Consider the following 23838-nt stretch of genomic DNA (forward strand, 5'->3'; position numbering starts at 1 on the left):
GGGAAAAGTCCTTCTTTGGACTTCCCTAAGTATGAAGTGGGTTACTACATCTCGGATAATGATAATCTTAGGATATTGCTTGTTGGAGGCAAGTGTATAGAATAGGTGACTAAATCCTTTTTTCATTCCTGTGACACTAGATTAAAGGCAAAAATTGGTCATGTTTAACTATGGTATGAAATAAATGTGACTTATGGGTTACATAGCCCTACTCCAAAAGCATTAAGTTAGGTAGGAAAAAACAAAACAGAGCACCCAATCAGAGTTGTGGGAAAGGTTACCTGGATTACTAAAGTTTGCAAAAATGTCCTAATCTAGGACATTTTTAACTCTGATTAATTAGTAGAGTACAGTGGTGGGTGATGGTGGTAGTAGTAATAATGACAATTATAGCTAATATTATTGAACACATTATGTGATAGGCCCTGTTGTTGGAGTTTTACATATATGAACTCATTTAATCCTGTGAGGTATGTAATGTTATCTTTATTTTAAAGATTAGAAAATTGAGGCTTAAAAAGCTTATTTATATAACTTTGCAAAGGTTACATACGGTTCCTCTAGTGTGGTCTTAAAAAAGAAAGAAGAGAAAGGTTATATAAGGTTACATAATAGCTTTCTGATACTAAAGACTCACCCTAACTTTATACTATAGCTATACCAGACTGCCATTGTTAGGATACTGGTCCATCATGTACTAGTTATATGACCTTGGGCAGGTTACTTAACGTCGCTAAGTATCAGATTTTGCTTCTGTAAATGGATTGTTCTTACATTCAAATGAGATAATCCATGCAAAACACTTAACATAGTATTTGGCAAGAGTAAATGTTTAATAAATTTTAGCTGCTTTTAAAAGATGAGGAATTAGGCCAGGCATGATAGCTCACGCCTGCAATCCCAGCACTTTGGGAGGCAGAGGTGTGTGGATCATGAGGTCAGGAGTTAGAGACAAGCCTGGACAACATGGTGAAACCCTGTCTCTACTAAAAATTCAAAATTTAGCCAGGCATGGTGGTGCATGCCTGTAATCCCAGCTACTTGGGAGGCTGAGGCAGGAGAATTGCTTGAACCTAGGAGGTGGAGGTTGCAGTGTAAGCTGAGATCATGCTGCTATATGCCAGCCTGGGCAACAGAGCGAGACTCCGTCTCAAAAGAAAAAAAAAGGTGAGGAATTAGCAAAGAATCCCAAATAATTAATTAAAGGTTTTATTTTGTTTGTTTTCTTGATGTGTGTGTGTGTGTGTGTGTGTGTGTGTGTGTGTGTGTGTTCCCCTTCCTTATATTACATTTTTAATATTACCTCTTAGGAATCTCTCAGCAATGAAGGTGGTAATAGAAATTACGACAACTATATTGACAAAGCTTTGCATTTTTCAAAGTACTTATACATGAATGGTTTAATTTGATCTTCAAAACTATCTTACGTATTTGCCAGAAAAGTGAGGCTTAGAGAAGTTAAGTAATACTAAGTTGCCCGTACAGTTGATAGCCACAGTTGAACCCAGATCTCAAGTTATGAGAGTCAGTTTAATTTAGATCCTTTAATGTTGAGAGCTGGTTTATTGCTTCTGGTAATGTTTGGTTGATCATGCATTCTCTAAGTATATAATAAAATAAACTGTACATATTGATATTTTTATTTCTTCCTTTCCATAGTTACAACTTGCATTTATTTTTTCCTAAGCCTTACAGGCAGAAGTTAAGGTGCGGTATGAAATAGAAACTTACTTTACCTTTTCGTATCTTTGTTAACATTTCTCATGTTATTCCCTCTGTATGTCCTCCTCCAAATTATCGGATGTAGCCTATGCCTGTCCTGCCCGGCTGTCAGAACCAATTCAAATGTTATCTCTGCTGTAAAAAATTCTCTCTGATCTTCTCAGCTAGAGAAGAACAGAGCTAAACCTGAGTAATTTTGTCCCCTAGGGGACATTTTGGAATGTTTGGAGACATTTTTGGTTGTCATAACTGAGTGGGAGGATGTTAGAGAGATCTAGTGGGTAAAGGTCAGGAGGGATTTTAATGACCCTACAGTGCACAGGGCAGCCCCTACAATGAAGAATGCTCTGGCCCCAAATGTCAGCAATGCTGATTCAGAAACACTTCTAAACTAAAGACTCATGACATTATGGCACATATTCTTTTCTACTTAAAAAAAACCTTATTTATGAATATATTTTATCATGGATTATAAATTATTTGAGGATGGGGATTCTGTCTTAATTATCATTTATCACTAATATTCAAGATTAGTTAGCAAATCCCCCTTTATATCTGCATTCTCTCATTAAATACCTTAGATTAATTTGATCATTATTCAACCATTAACTATAAAAGTTGACAGATATTAGATAAAAGGATTTAAAGTTCCCTTAAGCCACTTGATAAATGAGAAAAATAATATATCTAGGACCTAATTTTTAGTTTATAAAACTCAGGTATTGGTCATTTTTTTTTTTCTTTTTGAGATAGAGTCTCACTCTGGTTGCCCAGGCTGGAGTGCAGTGCTGCAATCTTGGTTCACTGCAGCCTCGTCCTCCCAGGCTCAGGTGATCCTCCTGCCTCAGCCTCCCAAGTAGCTGGGACTGCAAGTGCATGCCACCACACCCGGCTATTTTTTTTTTTTTTAATTTTTAGTAGAGACAGGGTTTTGCCATGTTGCCCAAGCTGATCTCGAACTCCTGGACTCAAGCAATCCATCTGCCTTGGCCTCCCAAAGTGCTGGGATTATAGGCATCAGCCACTGCATTAGGCATTGGCCATTCTTATTTCTGAGCCCATACAACTTCCCCAAATGATTCTACAAACCACAATATATAAAAAAGGGTATAGAAAAATAATATGTTGGAAGAGATAGAATCCACATATGAATGCATTTAGAAAAACATTTAACCATGAAAAATTTGACAATGTTGACTAAAAACACTGCTAGCAGAATCAAACCAAGGAAGAAAAGAAAAAGAGAAAACATTTTCAAGACATTATGCTCAAGGGAAACGTGATCAGGGAAAACAAATGCTCAACATACCAACACTGGTGTCACATTTAGAGCTCAAAATTTAAAAAAAATATGATCTCCCTGGAAGAGGGTAGGCACTGTTTTATTTAAAGTGCCTAAAGTATTTGTATTCATTATCATATGTCAGCAGCAATTCAAACAGGATTTTGTCACGGAAGAAAATATGAGTCTCTATAATTCTTCTCACCAATAATATGTCCAACAACAGCTGGAAAATACAATACATAAATGATGGCTTTGCCCTACATCAGAAATGTTTCTTACAGCCAGGAAGGCTACTGTCATTTTCCATTAATAACTGTATTTCCAAATAAAATATTTAAGAACAATGTTCTGTGCTACTTTTGGGAAAAGCCAAATATAAATTTTGGTTAGTTGGTGCATCAAATTTTTTGTGGTTTTCATTTTTATGCAATACTTTCGTGTAACAATGTAACAAATATATCCTTTGGAGTGTAATATTCTATTAGGTAACACAGATGTTTTCATTGAATTTTATTGTGTTCATAAAATTTTATAACATTAATATTCTAATAACCCATTATAAAATATACAAATGCTCAACATACCAACACTAGTGTCACATTTAGAGCTCAAATATGATCTCCCTGGAAGAGGGGAGGCATTGTTTTATTTAAAGTGCCTAAAGTATTTGTATTTTAATGGGTTATTATAATAATAAAATGTTATGAAATTATAATTCAATGCATTATAATAACACAATCACTTCAATTGATTAATATTATAATAATCCATTATACATTATTTTATAATAATTCATTATAATTATTAATTAATAATTTGCTATAGCAAAAATTGATCATGTTTAGCAGTAGTCACAATTGAAATGGAAGTATTTTATGCGAGAAGAGATGGCAGCTCCAAGACAGAATCATGCTTGACTCTAAATGAGACTTACACCCATTTCAGTAATTTGTTTCCAGTTTTTATCACACATATTTTTTATGGATTGTATTATTTATTTCCTGATCAAGCAATGCTACAATTACATGAATTAAATAATACTTACCTAGTAAGTCTGAGGCTCTCAAATTGTCTTTCAGAAATGTAACAGAAATAATGGCACTACCTACAAAGAAAATGGCCATTAGTGGTAGTTCCAATATAAAAGTGTCTATTACGCAATGCCATTTGAAAGACGTTAAGCAGTTGTGTCTTATGCCTGATGAGCTATGTCCTGATCAGAGACATTCAGCAGTTGTGGCTATAAAAAGGCCTTTCTTCCCCCTGTGGCTGAGGATATGTGGAAATTGGTGTGGTTTACAATGGATGTGGCTGAGACAGTGTCTTGTGTATAATGAAGGCTTAATAAAAGTTTACTAAATGACAGAACAAATGAATGGAAAGAAAGAAGAAAGGCAGAAAGAGCAGGAAGGGGTAGAAAGACAGGAAGAGATAGGAAGGAAAGAAAGGAGGATGGGGCAGGGTGCAGGGGCTCACGCCTGTAAGCCTCAGCTCTTTGGGAGGATCACTTGAGTCCAGGAGTTCAAGATAAGCCTGGGCAACATAGTGAAACACCCCATTTCTACTTAAAATACAAAAAATTAGTGGGGCGTGGTGGCGTGGGCCTGTAGTCCTAGCTACTGGGGAGGTTGAGGTGGGCAGATTTCTTGAGCCTGGGTGGTTGAGGCTGCAGTGAGCCATGATGGCACCACTGCACTGCAGCCTCAGTGACAGAAGGAGATCCTGTCTCAAAAAAAAAAAAAAAAAAAAAGAAGGACAGGAAGAACTTTAAATACGTGCTAAACTGAAACTCATGATTTCCCAGCATCTCCTCGCATAATTCCTGTTCCGACAATTCCTGTATCTACTTATTAACACCAGAACCCCAGGACTCCTCCTATTTCTCTTCTATTTGATGATCCACATCCAACAGGTCACTGGGTCTAAGTCTATAGTCCACTCTGTTTTTTTCTTTTTTTTGAGACAGGGTTTTGCGCTGTTGCCCAGGCTGGAGTGCAGTGGCAAGATCATAACTCACTGCGACATTGGATTCCTAGGCTCAAGCGATCCTCTCGAGTAGTTGGGACCACAGGCTCATGCCACCACGCCCAGCTAATTCAAAAAATTTTTTTTGTGGAAATGGGGTCTCACTATGTTGCCCAGGCTGGTGTCAAACTCCTGGGCCCAAGTGATCCTCCTGCCTCGACCTCCCAAAGTATTGGGATTACAGGCGTAATCCACCGCAACCAGCCTTATTTCACTCTATGTTAGGTCTGTTCCTGACTCTTCATTCCTGTGATCACCAGCCCTATCCCAAGCTCAGGGCAGCTTCTCCTCTGGCTTAGACCTTTAGCTTCCCTCTGACCTCCCATTTCCCCCTTTTCCCCTTTTCCCATACCACCACCAAAGTAATCGCTCTAAAATGCAAATCTAATGTAAATCCACTGCTTTCAAACCCCTAAGCGGCTGGTCTAGACGACAAAGGCCACACTACCAAGCAGAACACTCAAAGAGCTATGATTTTGCTTCTGATGCTTTGGTCACCACATTTGTCTTTATTTGATAATCTGTAGCCCACCCTTACTGAAGTAATTATAATTCCCAGAATCCACCATCCAGTTTCATGCTTAATGGCTTTTACATGTCCAGCTCTGCCCCGTCCTTGTGACCAGCTCTAGACTCAAGGGTCACCTCTGGATTCCCCTGGGCCGAGCTGATCACACCACCCTTATGCTCTGATTACCCTTGTGTATAGCTTTTTCACTACACCTAAGACTTATTTGCCCGTCTTCCCCTGAAAGACTATCAGTTCCTTTTAATCTGAGATATGTCTTCTTATTCTTCTGAGATCTCCAGTGAGTAGCTGTGTCTAGCACATAAAAGGTGTTCAATAAATGCTCATTGAATGAAATGAAAGAGTGTGGGATCTCAGCCTTGCAGTTGTTCTCTTTCCCATTAGTGACACTACTGGACTGTCTCCCTCACAGTCAAGCCATGGCCTGCTACTGTCGCCTCAGGTGCCAGGGTTAAACTGAACCTCTCCGAGTTGTTCCTCTTATGGGGCCATTTCTCTATGAGTATAGGCGTGGGAAAACCCAAAATTGCAATAATACAAAAAGACACGCAACATAATATATGCTGTAAATTTTTAACAAAAACTATTTGCTGGTTGTTTTTTAAAAGTAAAAGTACAGAGAAGAAAAATTATCATAAAATAATATCATCCTGTAAAGAAAATTGCAGTTAATATATTGGTGTTTTTATTTCTCTTCAGTTGAGATCAAACTTTAATATCAAATTTCCTTTCTCAGTTTCCTCAGTTAACACATTACAATTTGCCATGTCGTCAAGAATTCTTCATAGACATATTTAATGTTGGTATAATAATCCATTAAACAGATGCTGGGGTTAAATTTAAATGTGACTATATCTGATATTCTGGCAATTTATTGAAAACAAAATAAGTACACACCAGAAACCCTCATGCAGGATAAGATGGGATGCTATTTGTTTCTGTTTTTTTGTTTTCTTTTTCTCAACTCAGCTTTTTCTCATTCTGGTTGATCTTTGTCCTTCAAAACTTTTCCTGGGCAGGTTACTTATAGGAATGGAAGTTTCACACAGAGTAAACCAGGCATGGGAAATGCTCATCAAGCATGAGTTTGAGTATTGTGGTTTTAAAACATTAAAGCAAGATTTTCTGTAGATAAACTAATGGATGACTACATGGCTCATTAAAGTAAGAAATGAATTTGGGATAGGTATAAAAATGTATGCAAATTTTCTATTTCAGATTTGGACCAAAATAATCCAGGGAAACTAATTTCACATGGTAGAGCATGAGAAAAGGTATTAAAAACCTAAACCCCTACCCCACCCTCCAATCACAGACTTCCTGTGTAATTAAGTAAGGGATGTTTCTAAGTAGGAGATCGATTAGCAATAAAAAATAGGTGAAGTGTCGCTACATTAACACATACCAAATGTGTTCCATTATAACAATCCTTGAGATGACCATTTCACTACAAAGGATTATAGTAAGAAGGGAAACATTGCTTACATGGAATGAGGAGATTTTAAGGTAGTAGGAGACATAGACATAATCTACTCCAGGTTCTAAACTTGATAATTGGGAAACTGAGGTCCAAAGAATTTGTTTGTCTATTCACTGATCCATCCATTTAAAACACATTTACATTACAGCAGAGCTGGAACTGGCACTCATATTTCCTTGCTCTCAGTCCGGAGCTCTTTCTAGTACACTATACCCCACTGGCTCCCTTGAAGTAAGAAAACACATCATTTTACTTTTCTTGTTGCCAAGCCACAGTTTCATAAATACATTTACTTTCAGAAGGAAGAGGGGAAAATGTTATATGGGAAATAATTTCATTGCTAAAAGCAAAAAGGACATGATTGGTAACAAAAAACTGGAAATACACCTCTTGTATCAAATTATATCAATTGCTATAAAACAATTGTCAGAATTTTATGAAACATAAATATGCTACTCTTCCTTTCTGAAAGATAATAGAAGTCTAATGTACTTCCACATTCAGCCAATAACATTTTTTTTTCTGTTTTAAGAGAACATGAGATTTTCTACAAAATTTTTAGGTAATAGAACAAGAAGATTTTTTAGTTTTATTTATCTAGTAAAAAAGGCAATAAAAAAAGAACATTCTATTAAGATACATTTACTTTCAACTCATTTATCTTGCAAAATATGCTAAAATGAGAGCTGTGCTGAGCAAAAAGGCAGTATTGAGCAACAGCTAATAACATGACTTTTGAGTGGAGTAGTAAATTTTTCAAATGAGAAAAACATAAACTGAAGTACTCGCATATATGTTTGTAATCAGAGGTCTGTCAAGCCCAACACTGTCTAGTAGTTGCTATCACAGTAACCATTGCCTAATGAACACCTAGAGAAGCGGGAAATCTATTATACTTTTATTCCTATAGTAAAATTTAATATTCAAAAATAGAGCATTTCAAGATTAATCATTTAAAAAGCATTAAAACAACATAGCTGTAAATTAAACAGATTTGTACTAGTTATGGTTAAACTATAGTTATGACTGTATATTTACTTAAGCAATCAATTGTGTGTGAATTTTTGGTTTGAGACATGTTTGGGCAGAGACTCATGAATGCTTTTCCCTCTGGCCTTCAGAAGACACGGGTCTACAGAGAGTGCTCACTGATCTTGGTGCTTTATTAAAAAGTACCTTTTCGGGGGGAAAATTGACGTAAGAAAAACCAGGAGGAAGATGCGGGCTCTTCTAAACACACAATAGTCCTAGCAGGTTAATAAAATGTCCCTGATTCAGACAAGCTATTTTCCCAGCCAAAACTCACTGCCCATAGTCAGTGAACTGTTATTCTTGGCAGGTGGGAAATGTTTATAAAATGTGACACCCTTTCCCCACAAGTTTATCAGCAATTGATGGCGGATGGTGCTATTGCAGTTGCCCAAGAATCATCTTATCTTGGGGCCGATATATAAAATTTGCAAAAGGGGGTCTAATATGAGCTGAGTTGTCTTCAACTCATTCTTACTTCATTATCCTTAAGGAAATGCTCAGTTGGAAAGGCTGAGGCTGATTCATGAGAATGCTGGGAAGTGGAATATGGACAGGAATTAGCCAAAAAGACTTCCGTACTGTTTTGTTACTCAGAGTATCACTCCAGGTGAAAAGAAGAAGGTCTTGTTGAAGAACTGAAGTTCCACAACACTGCCTAGGTGGCCAGGTGCTGGACTGGGGTGTAGAACACCTGGGTTTGAGTGTTGCTCTGTCCAGAACCAGCTATGGAATACAGCACATGTGAACGTGCTAGCCTCGGTTTTATTTCCTCAACCAGCGAAAGGAAGCATTTGTGCTTTGTCCTTTCTAATTATTCTCCTTGCTTGAACATTTTATAAACAGTCAGTTATTAGAAATAAGAGTGCATGGATCAAACTGTGCTCTTTGTGTTTTCCCAGGTGGCTTTGAGTATTTGAGGGTAAAGAGACAGGTCCTCTGTTTTCCAAGATGACCATGGTCTGTGTGTGCAGGTATAACTGAAAACACCAAGATTTGACACAGTATCTTTTCTTTGCTTAGTGATGATATGTGTGAACAGGTGTACCCACCAGTAGGCAAAGAAACACAACCCCAGTGGATAAATGAATGGGCAGGAACACAAGTAATTCACAAATGAGAGTAGACAAACACATAGGGGAAAGTCCAAATCATCAGTAATAAAGATAATTTAGAGCCAGGTGCTCTTTTCCACACACAATTTTAAGGCTGAGTATTGACAAGGAAGAAGTCAAGTCAGTACTCCCTCACATTGCTAGAGTCATTGTAAATTGATAGAAACTTTCTGATGAGTGATTTTACAATATCTATCAACAGCATCAAACTATTCAAATTCTTTGATCTAGTAATTCTGCATCTGTGAATCTGTCCTAAGGAAGTATTCCAAAAAATGGAGAATCTCAAGCCTAAAGGTGTCAATTGCAAAATTATTTTTCATAGTGGAAAACTGGAATAATCTAAACGTTCAGCAATAATCAGTAGAATATTATGCAGCTAATAGAAATTATTATGGAAAATTACATAGTGACATTGAAAATTCTATGCTATTATGTTAAAAGAGGTAGAAAATTATATTTATACAATGATTATGACAGGAAAATATATACACAATAATGGTGGCTGAATATTCTACTTATTAAGGGTTTGACACGGAATAATTAACTCTTTCTATCCTCCCAGCGTCTCAGTGAGATAGTTGGCATTGTTATACTCATTTTACAGATAAAAAAGCTGAGGCTTGGAGAGTTTATTACACAATGTCACACAGTGATTCCAGAGTCAGGCACTAGACCACAATGGCCATAATGCATTAAAAAAAATAGAAGGTGAAAGGTAATACACCATTGGTATACCATGGTATAAAAGGCAAAAGGTAATGTACCATTGATAATATACCAATTTATCAAATTTCATTTAGACACGAGGAATAAGTTTTAGTGATCTATTGCACAGCATGGTGACCAAGTTAACAGTGACACATATTTCAAAATTCCTAAAAGAGTAGATTTTAAAAGTTCTTTTTTTTGAGACAGGGTCTCCTTCTGTTGCCCAGGCTGGAGTGCAGTGGCGCAACCATGCCTCGCTGCAGCCTCAACCTCCTGAGCTCACATGATTCTCCCACCTCAGCCTCCCAAGGAGCTGGGACTATAGGCAATACCGTGTACTAACACGCCTGGCTAGTTTTTAATTTTTTTTGTAGAGACAGAGTCTCACTATGTTGCCCAGGCTGGTCTCAAACGTCTGAGCTCAATTGATTCTCCTACTTTGGCCTTCCAAAGTGCTATTACAGGCAAAAGCCACTGCACCTGACCGATTTTTTTTTTTTTTTTAACTGAGCCTGGCTCTGTCGCCCAGGCTGGAGTGCACTGGCGATCTCGGCTCACTGCAACTTCCGTTTCCCAAGTTCAAGCGATTCTCCTGCCTCAGCCTCCCAAGTAGCTGGGGCTATAGGAGCCCACCACCATGACCGGCTAATTTTTGTATTTTTAGTAGAGATGGGGTTTCACTATGTTGGCCAGGCTGGTTTTGAGCTCCTGACCTCGTGATCCTCCTGCCTTGGCCTCGCAAAGTGCTAGGATTACAGGAGTGAGCTACTGCGCCCCGTCTTTTGCCTAAATATTCTTAACCATACAAAATGAAAAGTAGATGAGATGATAAATATGTTAATTAGCCTGATGTAATGTTTCTACAACGTATACATCTATCAAAACACCACACTGTACCCAATAAACATATAAAATTATTTGTCAATTAAAACAATTTTAAAAATTACATTAAAAAATAAAAAATTTTGAAAAGATAACATGCCAAAACCCAAAGGGTGGTTCTGTAGGAGTCATGGGGGGCAGGGCGGAGGAAGACAGCAGGAATACCATCCATAAGGGGAAAGGACATATAACCTTCTTCTAGTGTTTCCTCTGGTGCAAAATGGTACCTCCATGGAGCAGTCTAATGTATTTAATGTGTCCAGTTGCCCTTGAAGCTCTAATGCTTTAAGGAAACTTTTCAGCAGCAATTGCTGACTGCTGACTGGACTGACTCCTATTGGTGAGTCATCTGTTCTCCTTTTGGCTATTAAGTGTCACTTAGGTTGGCAATCAAAATGGAGATTCATTCTGTTCAAGGTTCACATAAGGAAACCTACACTTGGGCATTTGGATTCAGGTTTCCAGATGAAAATAGATAAAATAAAGGCCAAGTAAGTTTCCGGTGCCTTCCAAACCATGTCTAGATGTGGGGGAGGGTGCCAGTCCCAGAGCGAGGTATGTGTCTTGGTGTTGCACTTCCTCATGCTTCTTGATTTACTTAAGAATCAACCCTCGGTTTGTCCTTCATTCACCTACTCTCTGATATCCTTCAGTTTATGAGACTCAGTCCAAGACCAGCTGTTATTATGGAAGAGTTATTTGATGCTCTAAGACCCACAGCAGGCCACGAGAGAGAAAAAGCCAACCGTAAATTAACCTGATGCATGAGTATTCAGAAAAGTTGTAAATACTTGGTTTGAGGTTCTTCTGTAATAGCTACTAATGAGGATTAATAAATGAGAAGTTAAATACCAAACTTCTCTGTTAGCAATTTAGCTCAAGGGCAGATTTTTACATGTCAGTTTAGAACCCTGTGTCTGTAGAATAATAGGTAAATGGGCATTCCCTTTTTAAATTTGTAACATCAAGACATATGTGTGCTTTTTATTTAAACTCTCTTCCCCTAAAATAATAATTTTTTATTAAAAGCTTAATGGTACAGAAGACTGTTCAATAACTGTTTCAATGTTTAGGGCATGGCTATTTTTAAGTGATTTTGTTCACTTTGTTTATTTCTCTCTGTTTTTTTTTTTACCCTTTATTATCACTTCTTAAAGACAAATCTAACCCAAAGCTAAGACAATAAATTAATTATACTTTACTCAAATGTGATTATGGATATAATATTCTTATCTGATTCAGTTGGGGAGAAAAAGAACGTTTGGTTGACAGGTTACAAACTCAAATGCCTATAAGGGCCTTTAAGGTAATCCTCTGAAGACAAAAAAAGAATGAGGGGGGGTGGGCCACAGTAATAAGGGGGATGGGCTCTGGTGATGAAGAGGCTGGGCGTGGTGATGAGGGGTAGTCTGTAATGATGAGGGGGTGGGCTGTGGTGATGAGGGAGGTGGGCGTGGTGATGGGGGGTAGGCTGTAATGATGAGGGGGTGGGCTGCGGTGATGAGAGGGTAGGCTGTGATGAGGGGGGTGGACTGTGATGATGAGAGGGTGGGCTGTGATAAGGGGGGTGGGCTGTGGTGATGAGAGGGTGGGCTGTGGTGATGAGAGGGTGGCCTGTGGTCATGGGGGTTGCTGGCCATGGTGGTGATGGGCTGTGGGGCCGTGGTGAACTATTCAAGATCAGTGAAAGGTGGCACTCCTGAATCAGCCTTAGCCAACTGCAAATCCAGCACTAACAAATCTGATTCTTTAGCCAAAAATTCAGTTTTGTGTATGTGTTATTGTCTAATTTTTACCCGTAGGAAATTAATTAGTATTCTTTAAAAGCATTGTTTGAGCCCGTCAAAACATGGGCCAACTCTGATCTACAGGCAAGTTTGTGAACTCTGATCTAGCCTACAAATAAAAAATTTCATCCATTTTCATTTCCTGGACATTCAATTTATTATGTCACCTCTGTGATATAAAGAGAAACCAGGATGTATATTTATAATATAGGAAAGTAGAAGATAAAACACTAAGGAAAACTCTCTTTTATAAAAAAAAAAAACCCATGACATGAAAAGAACATATTTACATAATAATGCTACAAACAGAACCTCACATGTAAATATCTGGCTTGTGGTTTCTGACCACTTATAATGGCAACTTTATTGTACTGCTAAAAAGCAAACCACAAAAACACTTTCATGTCAGTCACAATCAAGCTTCAAACACGTGGACGCATTGAGCGTGCTCACAGGCTGAGTCAACTCTAACCATATTGAGGTACTGCTACATAATTATCATTCCCCGTTAGTTGTAGAACTTTAGGAAAAGAGGTATGTCAATTACAATGTATTCCATGGAATTAAGATTTGAATATCAGAGGATATGACAGTTTGAAAAATGTCATCTTACAGAGAGAAAAGTTCTACCATTCATGTTGGCAGGAAGAAAAGTGTCAAGTAATTCATGTTGATTAAAAAAATTGCTATTGTCATTCACTGAAGATAATGAAGAAGGAACTGTCGTTCAGAGACAGTTTGCGTAATTTCAAATGAGGGAACTTACCTGGATTAAGAACAATAATCCTTTCTTTTCTACATTTTTCTGGGCATGCGTTAATGATTAAAGTTGAAAAGACTCCAAAAAAGTAAAAATACTACCACTGACTAGATTAATTCTGTATTGCAAATTTAATTGTGTGTTACTTCACCATTAGCAGCCTCTCTAGAAATACTTTGTGGCATGCTGAAAAAATAAGGATGAGTGGAAAAGATGTTTCAAATAAAGTGTTTAGGCTTCAGGAATGCTTTCTGCTGAGAGTGTATGAGCAGACATAGATTAAAACTTCAGAATTTTATTTCACACATTTTATGTAGGCTGGTTTTTGGACAAACACGCAAAAGCAGATAACTCAGCAAGCCACTAAGAAAAGTGATATTTTCTGCATATCTTGAACATTAAAATCAATGTCCGTGTGAAGTGACACTATCACAGGCATCCTGTGAGGTTTTAGAGTTCCGGTGACCTCATCCAGGCTGGCACTAAGCACACTGCTCTAAGGGACAAAGAGAATTCGCAGCATCTAGGTTTGTGTAACGCTATGGGTGACTTGCTCATTGGTCTGTTTATGTTTCCTTTCATTTGTTTCTAATAAAAATCTTGGAGACCAAAGTTTCTGCTTGACATGATTTCTTTGGAATTCCAAAAGGCCTCACCAGGGCTTTCTGGCTCTGCTATGACCGTCGTCTAATAGATTACAGATACATTTCAGTTTAGGGCTTCATAACAGCACCACAGAAATACACAAAACAACATGTATTCCACATCATGAATTTTGATTTGAGCAAAAACCAGCATATTGGGGAAAATTAGAGATGGAAAAGACTTATCAGACTCATGCCCTCCTCATTTTCTCAGTGCAGTTAGCTCTCCAACCTTAATACAAATTAGCTCAGTAACAGAGCAACTACTTCTCTTAGGAACTTATTCTAGGGCCATGGAGATCTTGCTGCTATTATCTTTCCATACAAAATTTCAAGTGCTTAATTAAATATAATTTATCCCAAAGTCAATCTATTTATTACTCATTTCCATTCAGCTGGGCAATGATTGAGGTAATGAGTTTATGTGTCTCATACCTGGCATAGTGGATGCTCATTCAATATTAGTTTCTTACCTTTATTATTTTGTCTAAAGTATTGCCGAATTTAACTTGGAAAAAGCTGATATGTTCTTGCACTCTTTTCTGGTTACTTTTAATCAATATACTCAGAGGCATAGAACTGAAAAATGTCACCGGTGCTTCCATCACATTCTATTTCTCCCTCCTTCCCTCCTTGCCTCTGCAACGATCTTCCTCCATATCCCACTTCCTTGCCGCCCCATAGACAAGTTAATTTTATACTGAGCGAAGTCTGCCATGAAGCTATTTAGTTCCATGTGGCTTCAATTCTTTGGATTGTTGATAACTTCATTGTTTTAAATCATCTCTAAATGTTTAGGCATAGCATAGATCACAGTCATGGGGATAAACAGAAAAAGGAAAACAATAAATGTAAGCCCATGCTTTGGAGATGCACAAATAACTGAACTCAATCCCCAAAGGACAGGCTTATAGACCTATGAGTGTTCACAAGCATGAATATTCATGAGTCTCTTGCAATGAACTGTTTAACCACCATGCTTCATTAGGAATTGAAATCTTGTAAACAAGCATTTATCTCTTCCAACACCCTAGAACGGAACATCCTATCCTTGTTTTATCAAAATTCAAATTCGAACCAATTCTGCAGGCTGCATTGTGTGATTTCCCCATGCTGTGCTCTCCCAGGAAGGGCAAATGTCAAGCAACAAGACACACAGTCAGTCACCAGTCCCCTGGGTCTCAGTTAAATGGTGAGGAAGGACATGAAACAGGTCATTGTGAGCATGCCTAGAGGTGCCAAAGGGGAAGTGTAGGGCAGGGTCGCTGTGTGGGGTTGGGCGGGCTGTGTAAGTTTTGCAATGCAGAGAGTCTCCACATCTGAGGTGGCACCACCCACATCTCACACCTTGTTGATTTGTGTATTTCTCAGCACAAATCTCTGACAGATGGTCCCAGAATGTCCTGCTCTAACAAAATTAATGTATTACAATCATTTGCAGACAGACAGAAATAAAGTATTTTGAGAAAGGGCTCCCTTTTTCTAATTCACAAAACAGCACCACACAGATGAGAGGAGGGCCAGCGTGGGTTGTGAAGAGAGCAGAGAATAAGTCTGTTTAATTATCTTAGTCTGAAAGCTGGGGAAGGCCTCTTGAGCAAGGGTTTACCTGAGACAAGAAGGTTTAGCAGTAGTTTGAAATTTTATTACAAACTCCACAGAATATCTAACCTATTTCTTTGTACTGGATTTCTGGTATATTAATAGTTTCCCAGAAAACATATCCTCAAATCACAGTTGATCTGAAAGGAATCTGCCATTCGGCCTCTCTGTAGTTAATGAACAAGAGAACACAAGTGCTTTGAAGGCAGAGCAAGAAGATGGAAAACTATATACTCCCAGCTTGCTAAGCATTTCCTCTGACAAACTCCTGTACTGGTTTTTAAAATGTATTTCATCTTGGTAGGTTATTTGGAAATTCTTCTATTTTCCACCATGTTTTGGTAGGGAATATATGAAGGAGTTGAAGGGTAATTGCGACTTAATTAGATGAAAAATGAGCTGTGAGGATCCTACTTTTCTGCTCTCTGTAAATTTAACCACTGCATAGATGAGAACAATAAAAAGCCTTTCTTGAATTGGTTTCTCCATTTTAGAGAATTTAACCATCAGCCATCTTTGGAGGCATGGAAGTATGCTCCATTATAAAGAATAAGGTATTTTATTTTTCTATACAATAATAATTACAAATCATAGTGACAATAGCCAGTGTTGTCATTATGTCAAATACTATCTAACCAATACCAACACTGTCCTTAGACGTTTGAGTTTACTCAGTTCTTCCCCACAATGACCTCTAATATGGGAACTACTTTCATTCCCATTTGACAGGCTAGGGATCTGAGGCATAAATTGGTTTTAATAATTTGCCCAAGGTCACGGAGCTTGCCAATGGCAGAACTGAGATTTGAACCCTGGCAGTGTGGCCCTAGAACTCTTGACCTTTCTGCTGCCCTGGTTTATTAGGGTGAGTGTTGAATCTAGCCTCTAGGTGAAATTGAAAATCATTAATTAAGCTTTGTGGATTAACGGAAACACAAATCCACATGTAGAATTAACCACACTGCTAGTAAAACTAGCATTTTAGTCAGAATAGATTTTGGATCTATTATTCATTGAGAAAGACTTCCAGTGAGAAAAATAAAGTAAAATTAAAAGATGACACAAGGATACAAAGGTTCTGACTCTCTAAAAAAGCTGGACCCAGGCCTGGGCATCCCTGTGCACTGAGATCATTCCCCATTGTGCCGTCTTCACGGTGAAGCATAGATGGGTTATTTAGGCTGAGTCTCTAGCACAATGTGACTGCCTGTGAGCTTTGCCTTAAGAATTCCCTAAAGGGTTTTCTGCAGAACTGCTGTCCCTTGAGATACAATCAAGGGAATCTCAGATGCGTCCAGTATGTTTTGGAGACCTGGTGTACTGCATCTACTTCTCAAAGATTCACAGTGTGCATAGGCCTGTTTTAGGGCCCCAAGAAGCTCTATCCTAATGAAACCTGTGTTGCCTTTAAAACCCTAAATTGCAGAATCCTGTTTGATTATGGAAGTCTTTGTTTCTTAGAACACCTATGAATCTACCTGTAAAACTAATGTTGGACAAATGCTGCCTGAAGCTGAGCATGTCAGTGAGGAACAGCAGGACACACAGAGAGAGGGAAAGAAAGCACAGAAGAAAGATGCTTCAAGAAAGGAAAACATGGGTAGAGGGCAAGTTGAAATGCCTATATTGCTAACTGTGGTGCTTCTTACAAATGAGTCCTATATATGACTAGTATATGTCAGACATATGTCATATATGACATACATATATACATGTCAATCATATGTATACTTTAATTGAATACATATTCAATTAATATATTATCTATTAATATATAACTATATTTAATATATATTAAATGTATAACAGGAAATTTAATACAATTATATTAAATATAATCAACATATTAAATATAATCAATATAATTATATTAAGTATAATTAATACAATTATATTAAATATATTAAATGTAATCAATAAAATTATATTTATATTATTGAATACCAATATATTAAATATCATATATTTAATATAATTACATATAATATATAATTGAATATATTATATTCAATTAAAGTATACAAATATATATTATACTCAAAGCATACAAAAGGAGCAGGAATTTTGATTATGTGAGACAAAATGGCAAGTCTGGTATATTAGCAATCATCAGTGTAGCAAAACTAGTCCGCACGCTTACCTGCACAGTCTCTCCCTACTTCTGGAAAGGAAAAATGGAGTGCAATGTGTTGGTGTGAACCAGACTGTCTAAGGAGAGGCAGGAAGATGAAATACTTAAGGGACTTAACACATTGGGACTTAAGGACTAAAACTATTGTAAGTGTTCTGGATTTTAATAGTCTCTCTCTCTCTGTCTCCTACTCTTAGAAAAACAACAAAAGACAGACGAAAAATCAGAAAAGAATATGCAATTTCCCAAGCAACACTGCAATAGGTTTTATTTTTTATTAAAATTCAACGGGAGGTTTGATTTCTTAAAGCTCCCAAGAAATGATACAGAAAAAAAGTTTTAACATAGAAAAGTGTGGATTTTCTGCTTCATCTGTGGACACAGACATAAGAGACATCTGGTTTATACTTTCCCTTTTCCTTCAAATTCTCTAGAGTTTCTAGAATCTTTATAAAGAATTTCAGGGTAGCAGGGGTATGTTCTAGGGAAAATCCTCCATCGCCAGCCATCCCTCACCCACCCACAAAGCTTTACAATGACTTAAATCCAGCTCAGGACTGCTGTGGGAATACTATTTATGAACATACATTACTGTGTGCAAAGATTGTAAAGTAGGAAATGAGTTGTGTTTGAGGCTGTAAGTTCACATCTTTGAATCATTTCAGATGGACAGACAGGGAGGTAGCTAAAAATGTTCTGAAGCTGAAACATTAATTGGGGCTAACAGCACACAAAGAAAAATAATCTGTAGCATGAAGAAAAAGCCCATCTGTCAAGGCAGTGGGCTCAGAGTTTTAAGGTGGGTGGACCAGCTCACAGGGGACTTGGGGAGAATAGGACACTCTCTCTGAGTGGAAGATTGGAAAGCTTTAGCTTTCAGCTTTTAATGAGAGCTTGGATCAAGTCTTGCCAAGATGGGCAGACTCACAGGCAGCTTCACTGAAGGTCTAGGAAGGGTGCCACTGCTGACCCTGAAGTCCTGAAAACTGCCCCATTCTCACTTCAGGCCCCATGAGGTCTGGCTATATCGCATTTCTGTGAAATCTCTGATCTTTATAATATTTCCCCTTTGTTTGAACCACCTGGGGTAGCACCCTTTTTCTCATACCCCACTCCCGCAAAAGGCTTCCCAGGACCAGGACGCATGAGATAAATGGAGAAATTCAATACAATATGGTGCACTCACCACCTGCCTTCCCCAGTTATCTATCTAATATGGCTGGGCACATTTTTCTGTGGCTATTTCATGGAAACAGTATAAAGTAAGGAACAAAACTAAAGATCAGCGTGACATACACAGTCATTATGGAGAATAAAACAACATTTTCAAGACAGCAAGAGTCTGGAGGGATCCCAAGTTCATCATATAACTACATCTTTTATCTGTTATTTCTCAGATTTTGAAAACATAAAATGTCTAAAATGTCTATGTACATGTTAGTGGTTTACTAAATAGAAAGTGAGGTTTACCCAATTTGCTTATTCTATTGGAATGTTAAAAACAGTAAATGATTACATAAATTGTGTGCCTCTTCGGAGTAGTAACAGGATGGCTCTTTTAAGTAGGCAATTTCTAGAAAGCAAAGTAAGTGTTTTTTGCTAAATATTCTATTATACCTCATTAAAGTATTTTAAATAAAATATTTTAAATGATTGAGATAAATGACTTACAAAATAAAATTCTCTTTGAATCTACATAGTTTCAGTTTAAATGATGTTTTCTTTAAGAATATCATATAGTTGTTTAGGAGAAACATTTAAATTGGGATATGTAAACATGTGATATGCTTGATCTAGTTGTTAACAGATAATGACTATTAAGTTGTTTCTATTTCAATGAGGTTTCTAAATTCACGCAAATTTAGAAACATTCTGTTTCCATAGCAGCAGATAAAGAGTAAAACCAAAAAGATTTTATTGATTTTAACAGGGCTTAGAGAATTTGTTCTCCTTTTTAGCAATGATTTTTGCTCTTTTTTTTCAGTCTTTCACATCTCATTTTTTCTTTTCTAAATGTATTTAGTAAATTACATAAAATTTCAAAGTAGATATCTGTGACATTACTGTAAAATTACACATTCTTATAGTAGTGTAAACTAACCAATATTTAATTCTTAATGTCAAAGAGATACTTAACTATGAAGTCAAGACCAGGCATCAAAGACTCTAACTACAGGCATTATCAGTTTAACATATGAATAAAACATTGCATTACAAATGCTTTTAGGTAACTCATTAATGATTACAAGCACAGTATACCATTTTCTGTCGCCGTTAATTTATTAAGGCTCAGGCATCAGGCTTTCACACATAAGTGTTAGAGTCACAAAATGCAAGTTTCTTCATGGTTAATGTGACAGCATGACAATGGACTGCTGAAATTAGCAGAATAATTGTTCCATCTTAACGTGATAAGAAACCAGGCAATAGACTTTCTTCTTTGGTGCATTTGTTGTTTCAGTTGTGTGTTTTTCTCCGATTATTCTGCTCCTTAAGTTTCTGTTTGTCAAAACACAGAATGGCTTACCTGTAACAGACACACAGCCTAACGGAGCGATCAGAGTAATGGGAGCAAATCCATAGGCTGCAAAGTTCCCCGTCTCTCCCACGGCCATCAGCAGGACACCACCCCACCACAGCACACTCTTGAAGTATGGCCTTGGGTGCTCTTGTTGTGCCAGCTGAAGGTGAGAATATTTCTGAAAGTAAATCAGAAGACAAATAAGAAAACATTCTGAGCTATGAGGGGAATGCCACTTTTTTTCTTTTGTATTCCTTTAATTCTTTTTGTAAGAACACTAATTTATTTTTGTATTTTTTTCAAGAACAAATACATTTTTGGGGAATTATTGAAAATTATATTAGATCATTTTCTAGCAAAGATTTGTATAAACAAATATAGTAGTTACCACCCGATCCATGGATTCATTTTCTGTGGTTTCAGTTACCCATGGTCAGAAAATATTAGATGGAAAATTCCAGAAATAAACATTTCATGCATTTTAAATTGCATGCTTTTCTGAGTAGCAGGATGAAATCTCTTGCTGTCCTGCCTGGTCTGTGAATCCTCCCTTTGTCCAGCGTATCCATGCTGCAGATGCTCCCTGTCCCTTAGGCATTCAGTGGCCCTCTCGGTTATCAGATCAGCTGTTGCAGTAGCACAGTGCTTGTGTTCAAGTAACCCTTATTTTACTTACTTGTTCTATTTTATTATTAGTTATTGTTGTTAATCTTTTACTGTGCCTAAGTTATAAATTAAATGTGATCATAGGTATGTATGTATAGGAAAAACATAGTATATACTGAATAGGGTTCAGCATTAGCTCTAGTTTCAGACACCCACTGGGAGTCTTGCAGTGTATTCCCTGAGGATAAGAGGGAATTACCATATAACATTCTGGGAGATATTTTGATGTTCAGGTTTATTTTGATTCAAATCGTTTTAGAGACTGCAGTGATTTGATTCTATTTCAAACTGATTCATTAAATGATTTAAAATTTTTTATTTAATTCATGATTTGGTTAAAAATTCATATTTCATTCAGTTTGCAGTTTAGCAAATCAGCGATTTATTCAGGTTTCTAATTCATGTTCAGTTATAGTTCCTATTTTGTATGCTACATTCTTTCCTCAAGACCATTAGTCTATAGTGGCATATTTAACAGTATTTTAAAGAAGGGGGAAAAAACCCTACAATCTGTACTTTCATCAACTGCTTCTAAAAAGTATCCAAATCCCATCTGGGGTGAAGGCTATGAAAGAAATCAAAGTACTGCAAATCAAACCAGTGCTATTTATCCATCAGACACCATAGGCCCCTTACCTAGGGTCTACAGTACTGTCAGAGACCACTCCACCTCCCAAAATTAATTTCTTTTAAAATCAGAAAAAGAAGAGGAAAAATGAATGCACTCCAGCCTGGATTATATTTGTCTTTATACCAATGAGGTCATAAAATATATATATTTTTTATAATTTCTATGGAGAAAAGAGCCACAAAGACAAAAGTACCCAAGGCCCATGAGAGTCATAATGTGTCCCTAGATCAATCTACAGTGTTAGAAAAATAAGCTTTTTTCTTACCTGAATATTTAGAGAAATGCTGATCACCAAGTTTCCTAAAATAGCCAGCAAAACTCCAAAAAGGTGAATCTGTAAAAGAAAATGTTTTCCTTAAATAATACTTGTAAAATATTTACTGGAAGAAAAAAGACAAATTTAGGTATTCATTCATTTGTTCAGTAATTCAGCTTTAGCTTAGCACCCATTTGCCAGGGTAGGTTTGGAATATTAATAGGATTTAATTAGAATTAGTTTTTCACTTTTTTCGAACACTATTTTTAAGAAATCACTTGGTCCTTTATGAATTCTCTAGATATTTGTCTGCCTCATTTACTAAAATAAATAAAATAGTTATTTGGCTTTTTCCAGTCAAGATGCTGCTTCTTACATATCCTTTCTTTTTATTTTCTTTTCTCTAATATCTTTTGGAGGACTGTGATATGAAAGAAAGATCATCGGACTACAAGGTAAAGGATAAATCTGAGACACAGATTTGCTCTTTTCTAACTGGGTGACCTTTTGAGCAAGTTATTTCACTTCTCTGGCCTAAGTAAAAATGGGATATTGGACAAGATGTTTCCAGAAATCCCTTTACTTCTAAGGTTCTGTGATCTCCACTGGAGATAGGCTAAATTTTCCTACTACTCTCCTGGTCAAAAATCTACAATGATTCTCTACAGTCTACTATATCAAACAATAAACTGCTATACCAGCTCACTACCATTAGTCCTCACCCAGGCCTCTGTCCATGACTTACTTTTAATGTGCTTCCTCTATCTCAGGTATGTGGCACGTGCCATCCTCTAGCCAGATGTGACACTTTCCCATGCCACTGCTCTCCTAGGTCATGCAGGTACACCTCTCACTCACTCCAACCAAACCTCGCCCTCCTGGCCTGCAGAGGTTCATCTCCTTGAGACCTCCTCAGACCACCTTGGCCCACCTTGACTTTCTCAGATTCTAAATGGTAAGCCTCCCTTATTTACTCTTTTATATTATCATGTTTGCTCAGATCCTCTGAGGGAAAACAACCAAGTCTTACGCTTCTTTCTATTGGGTCTTCTGCATCATCTACTGCTATATAAAATTGAAGATTTAATAAACACTTGCTTAAAAAAATATATAATCGTGTAACACAAGAACTATAGAGGTTAAAAGGTAAGTTCTTACACATTGCCCAAGACGTTTATCATAGATATCTCATGTATTATTTAATGATTTCAAAAGATGCATTTGTTGCTCCCATCTAGGTCCGAAAGTATAATATCTTCTATTAGTGTAAATTAGCAATGATACAAAGGATCATCTCCCTCTTATTCCACAGTACATAACTTCTAGCTAGCTTCAAATTCCAAGAAGTTATTTGAATTTCAAATGAGCATTGCAACCACAAAGAACCCTTTTCAGAATGCAAAATGTCTTTGAAGTTTTAGAGCTTTATTATATGTGATTTTTGTAGCAATAAGACACCAAATTCCAGCCTGACTCAAGTATAGCATGAAATTTAGTATTTTTTAAATGAAGTAAAAAGTGGAAAACTCATTATGTAGTTGATATATAATATCCATGTTCTTTAATCAGTTAAGAATTTTCTTTTCCTAATAGAGGCACTTGGTAATAATTTTGATCACTATTCCTCATGGGGAAAAGATTGAGGCACAGTACAATGTACTATTTCCATGCTTCCTATTTACATCTAATGTACTTGGCATTAATCAGGAAAATGCAGACTGAGAAAAAAATTTGGCCATGAATAGATATTTATTAACATCTCCCATAATTATAAAAGTACATTGTTGAATAGAAATAACTTACTTTAAAATTCTTTAAGTCATTCACTGAGCAGTTTAAATGGCTTCAGGCTGGGTATTTAAAAATTGGTGGCAGGATTTGGCAATAATTTCTTGGATATGATACCAAAGCATAGGCATTGAAAAAAATAGATAAATTGTACTTCATCAAGATTAAAAACTTATTTTTTTTTTTTTGACACAGAATCTCGCTCTGTCACCCAGGCCGGAGTGCAGTGGCATGACCTCGGCTCACTGCAATCTCTGCCTCCTAGGTTCAAGCA

General features: G+C 37.0%; 1 protein-coding gene across 1 annotated transcript in view; it reads right to left on the bottom strand.

The window, feature by feature from the left end:
• NIPAL2 (NIPA like domain containing 2) overlaps positions 1 to 23838 on the bottom strand; it is a 110807-nt gene that overhangs the window by 48872 nt on the left and 38097 nt on the right. Inside the window, exons 2-4 of the mRNA XM_003256040.3 lie at positions 21786 to 21854; positions 20230 to 20401; positions 4053 to 4112 (exon numbers count right to left, since the gene is read on the bottom strand). Coding sequence (XP_003256088.2) covers positions 4053 to 4112; positions 20230 to 20401; positions 21786 to 21854 — 301 coding nt within the window. The remainder of the gene's footprint in view (positions 1 to 4052; positions 4113 to 20229; positions 20402 to 21785; positions 21855 to 23838) is intronic.

This window comes from Nomascus leucogenys, chromosome 16, assembly GCF_006542625.1.
Source record: "Nomascus leucogenys isolate Asia chromosome 16, Asia_NLE_v1, whole genome shotgun sequence".
Classification (NCBI taxonomy): Eukaryota; Metazoa; Chordata; class Mammalia; order Primates; family Hylobatidae; genus Nomascus; species Nomascus leucogenys.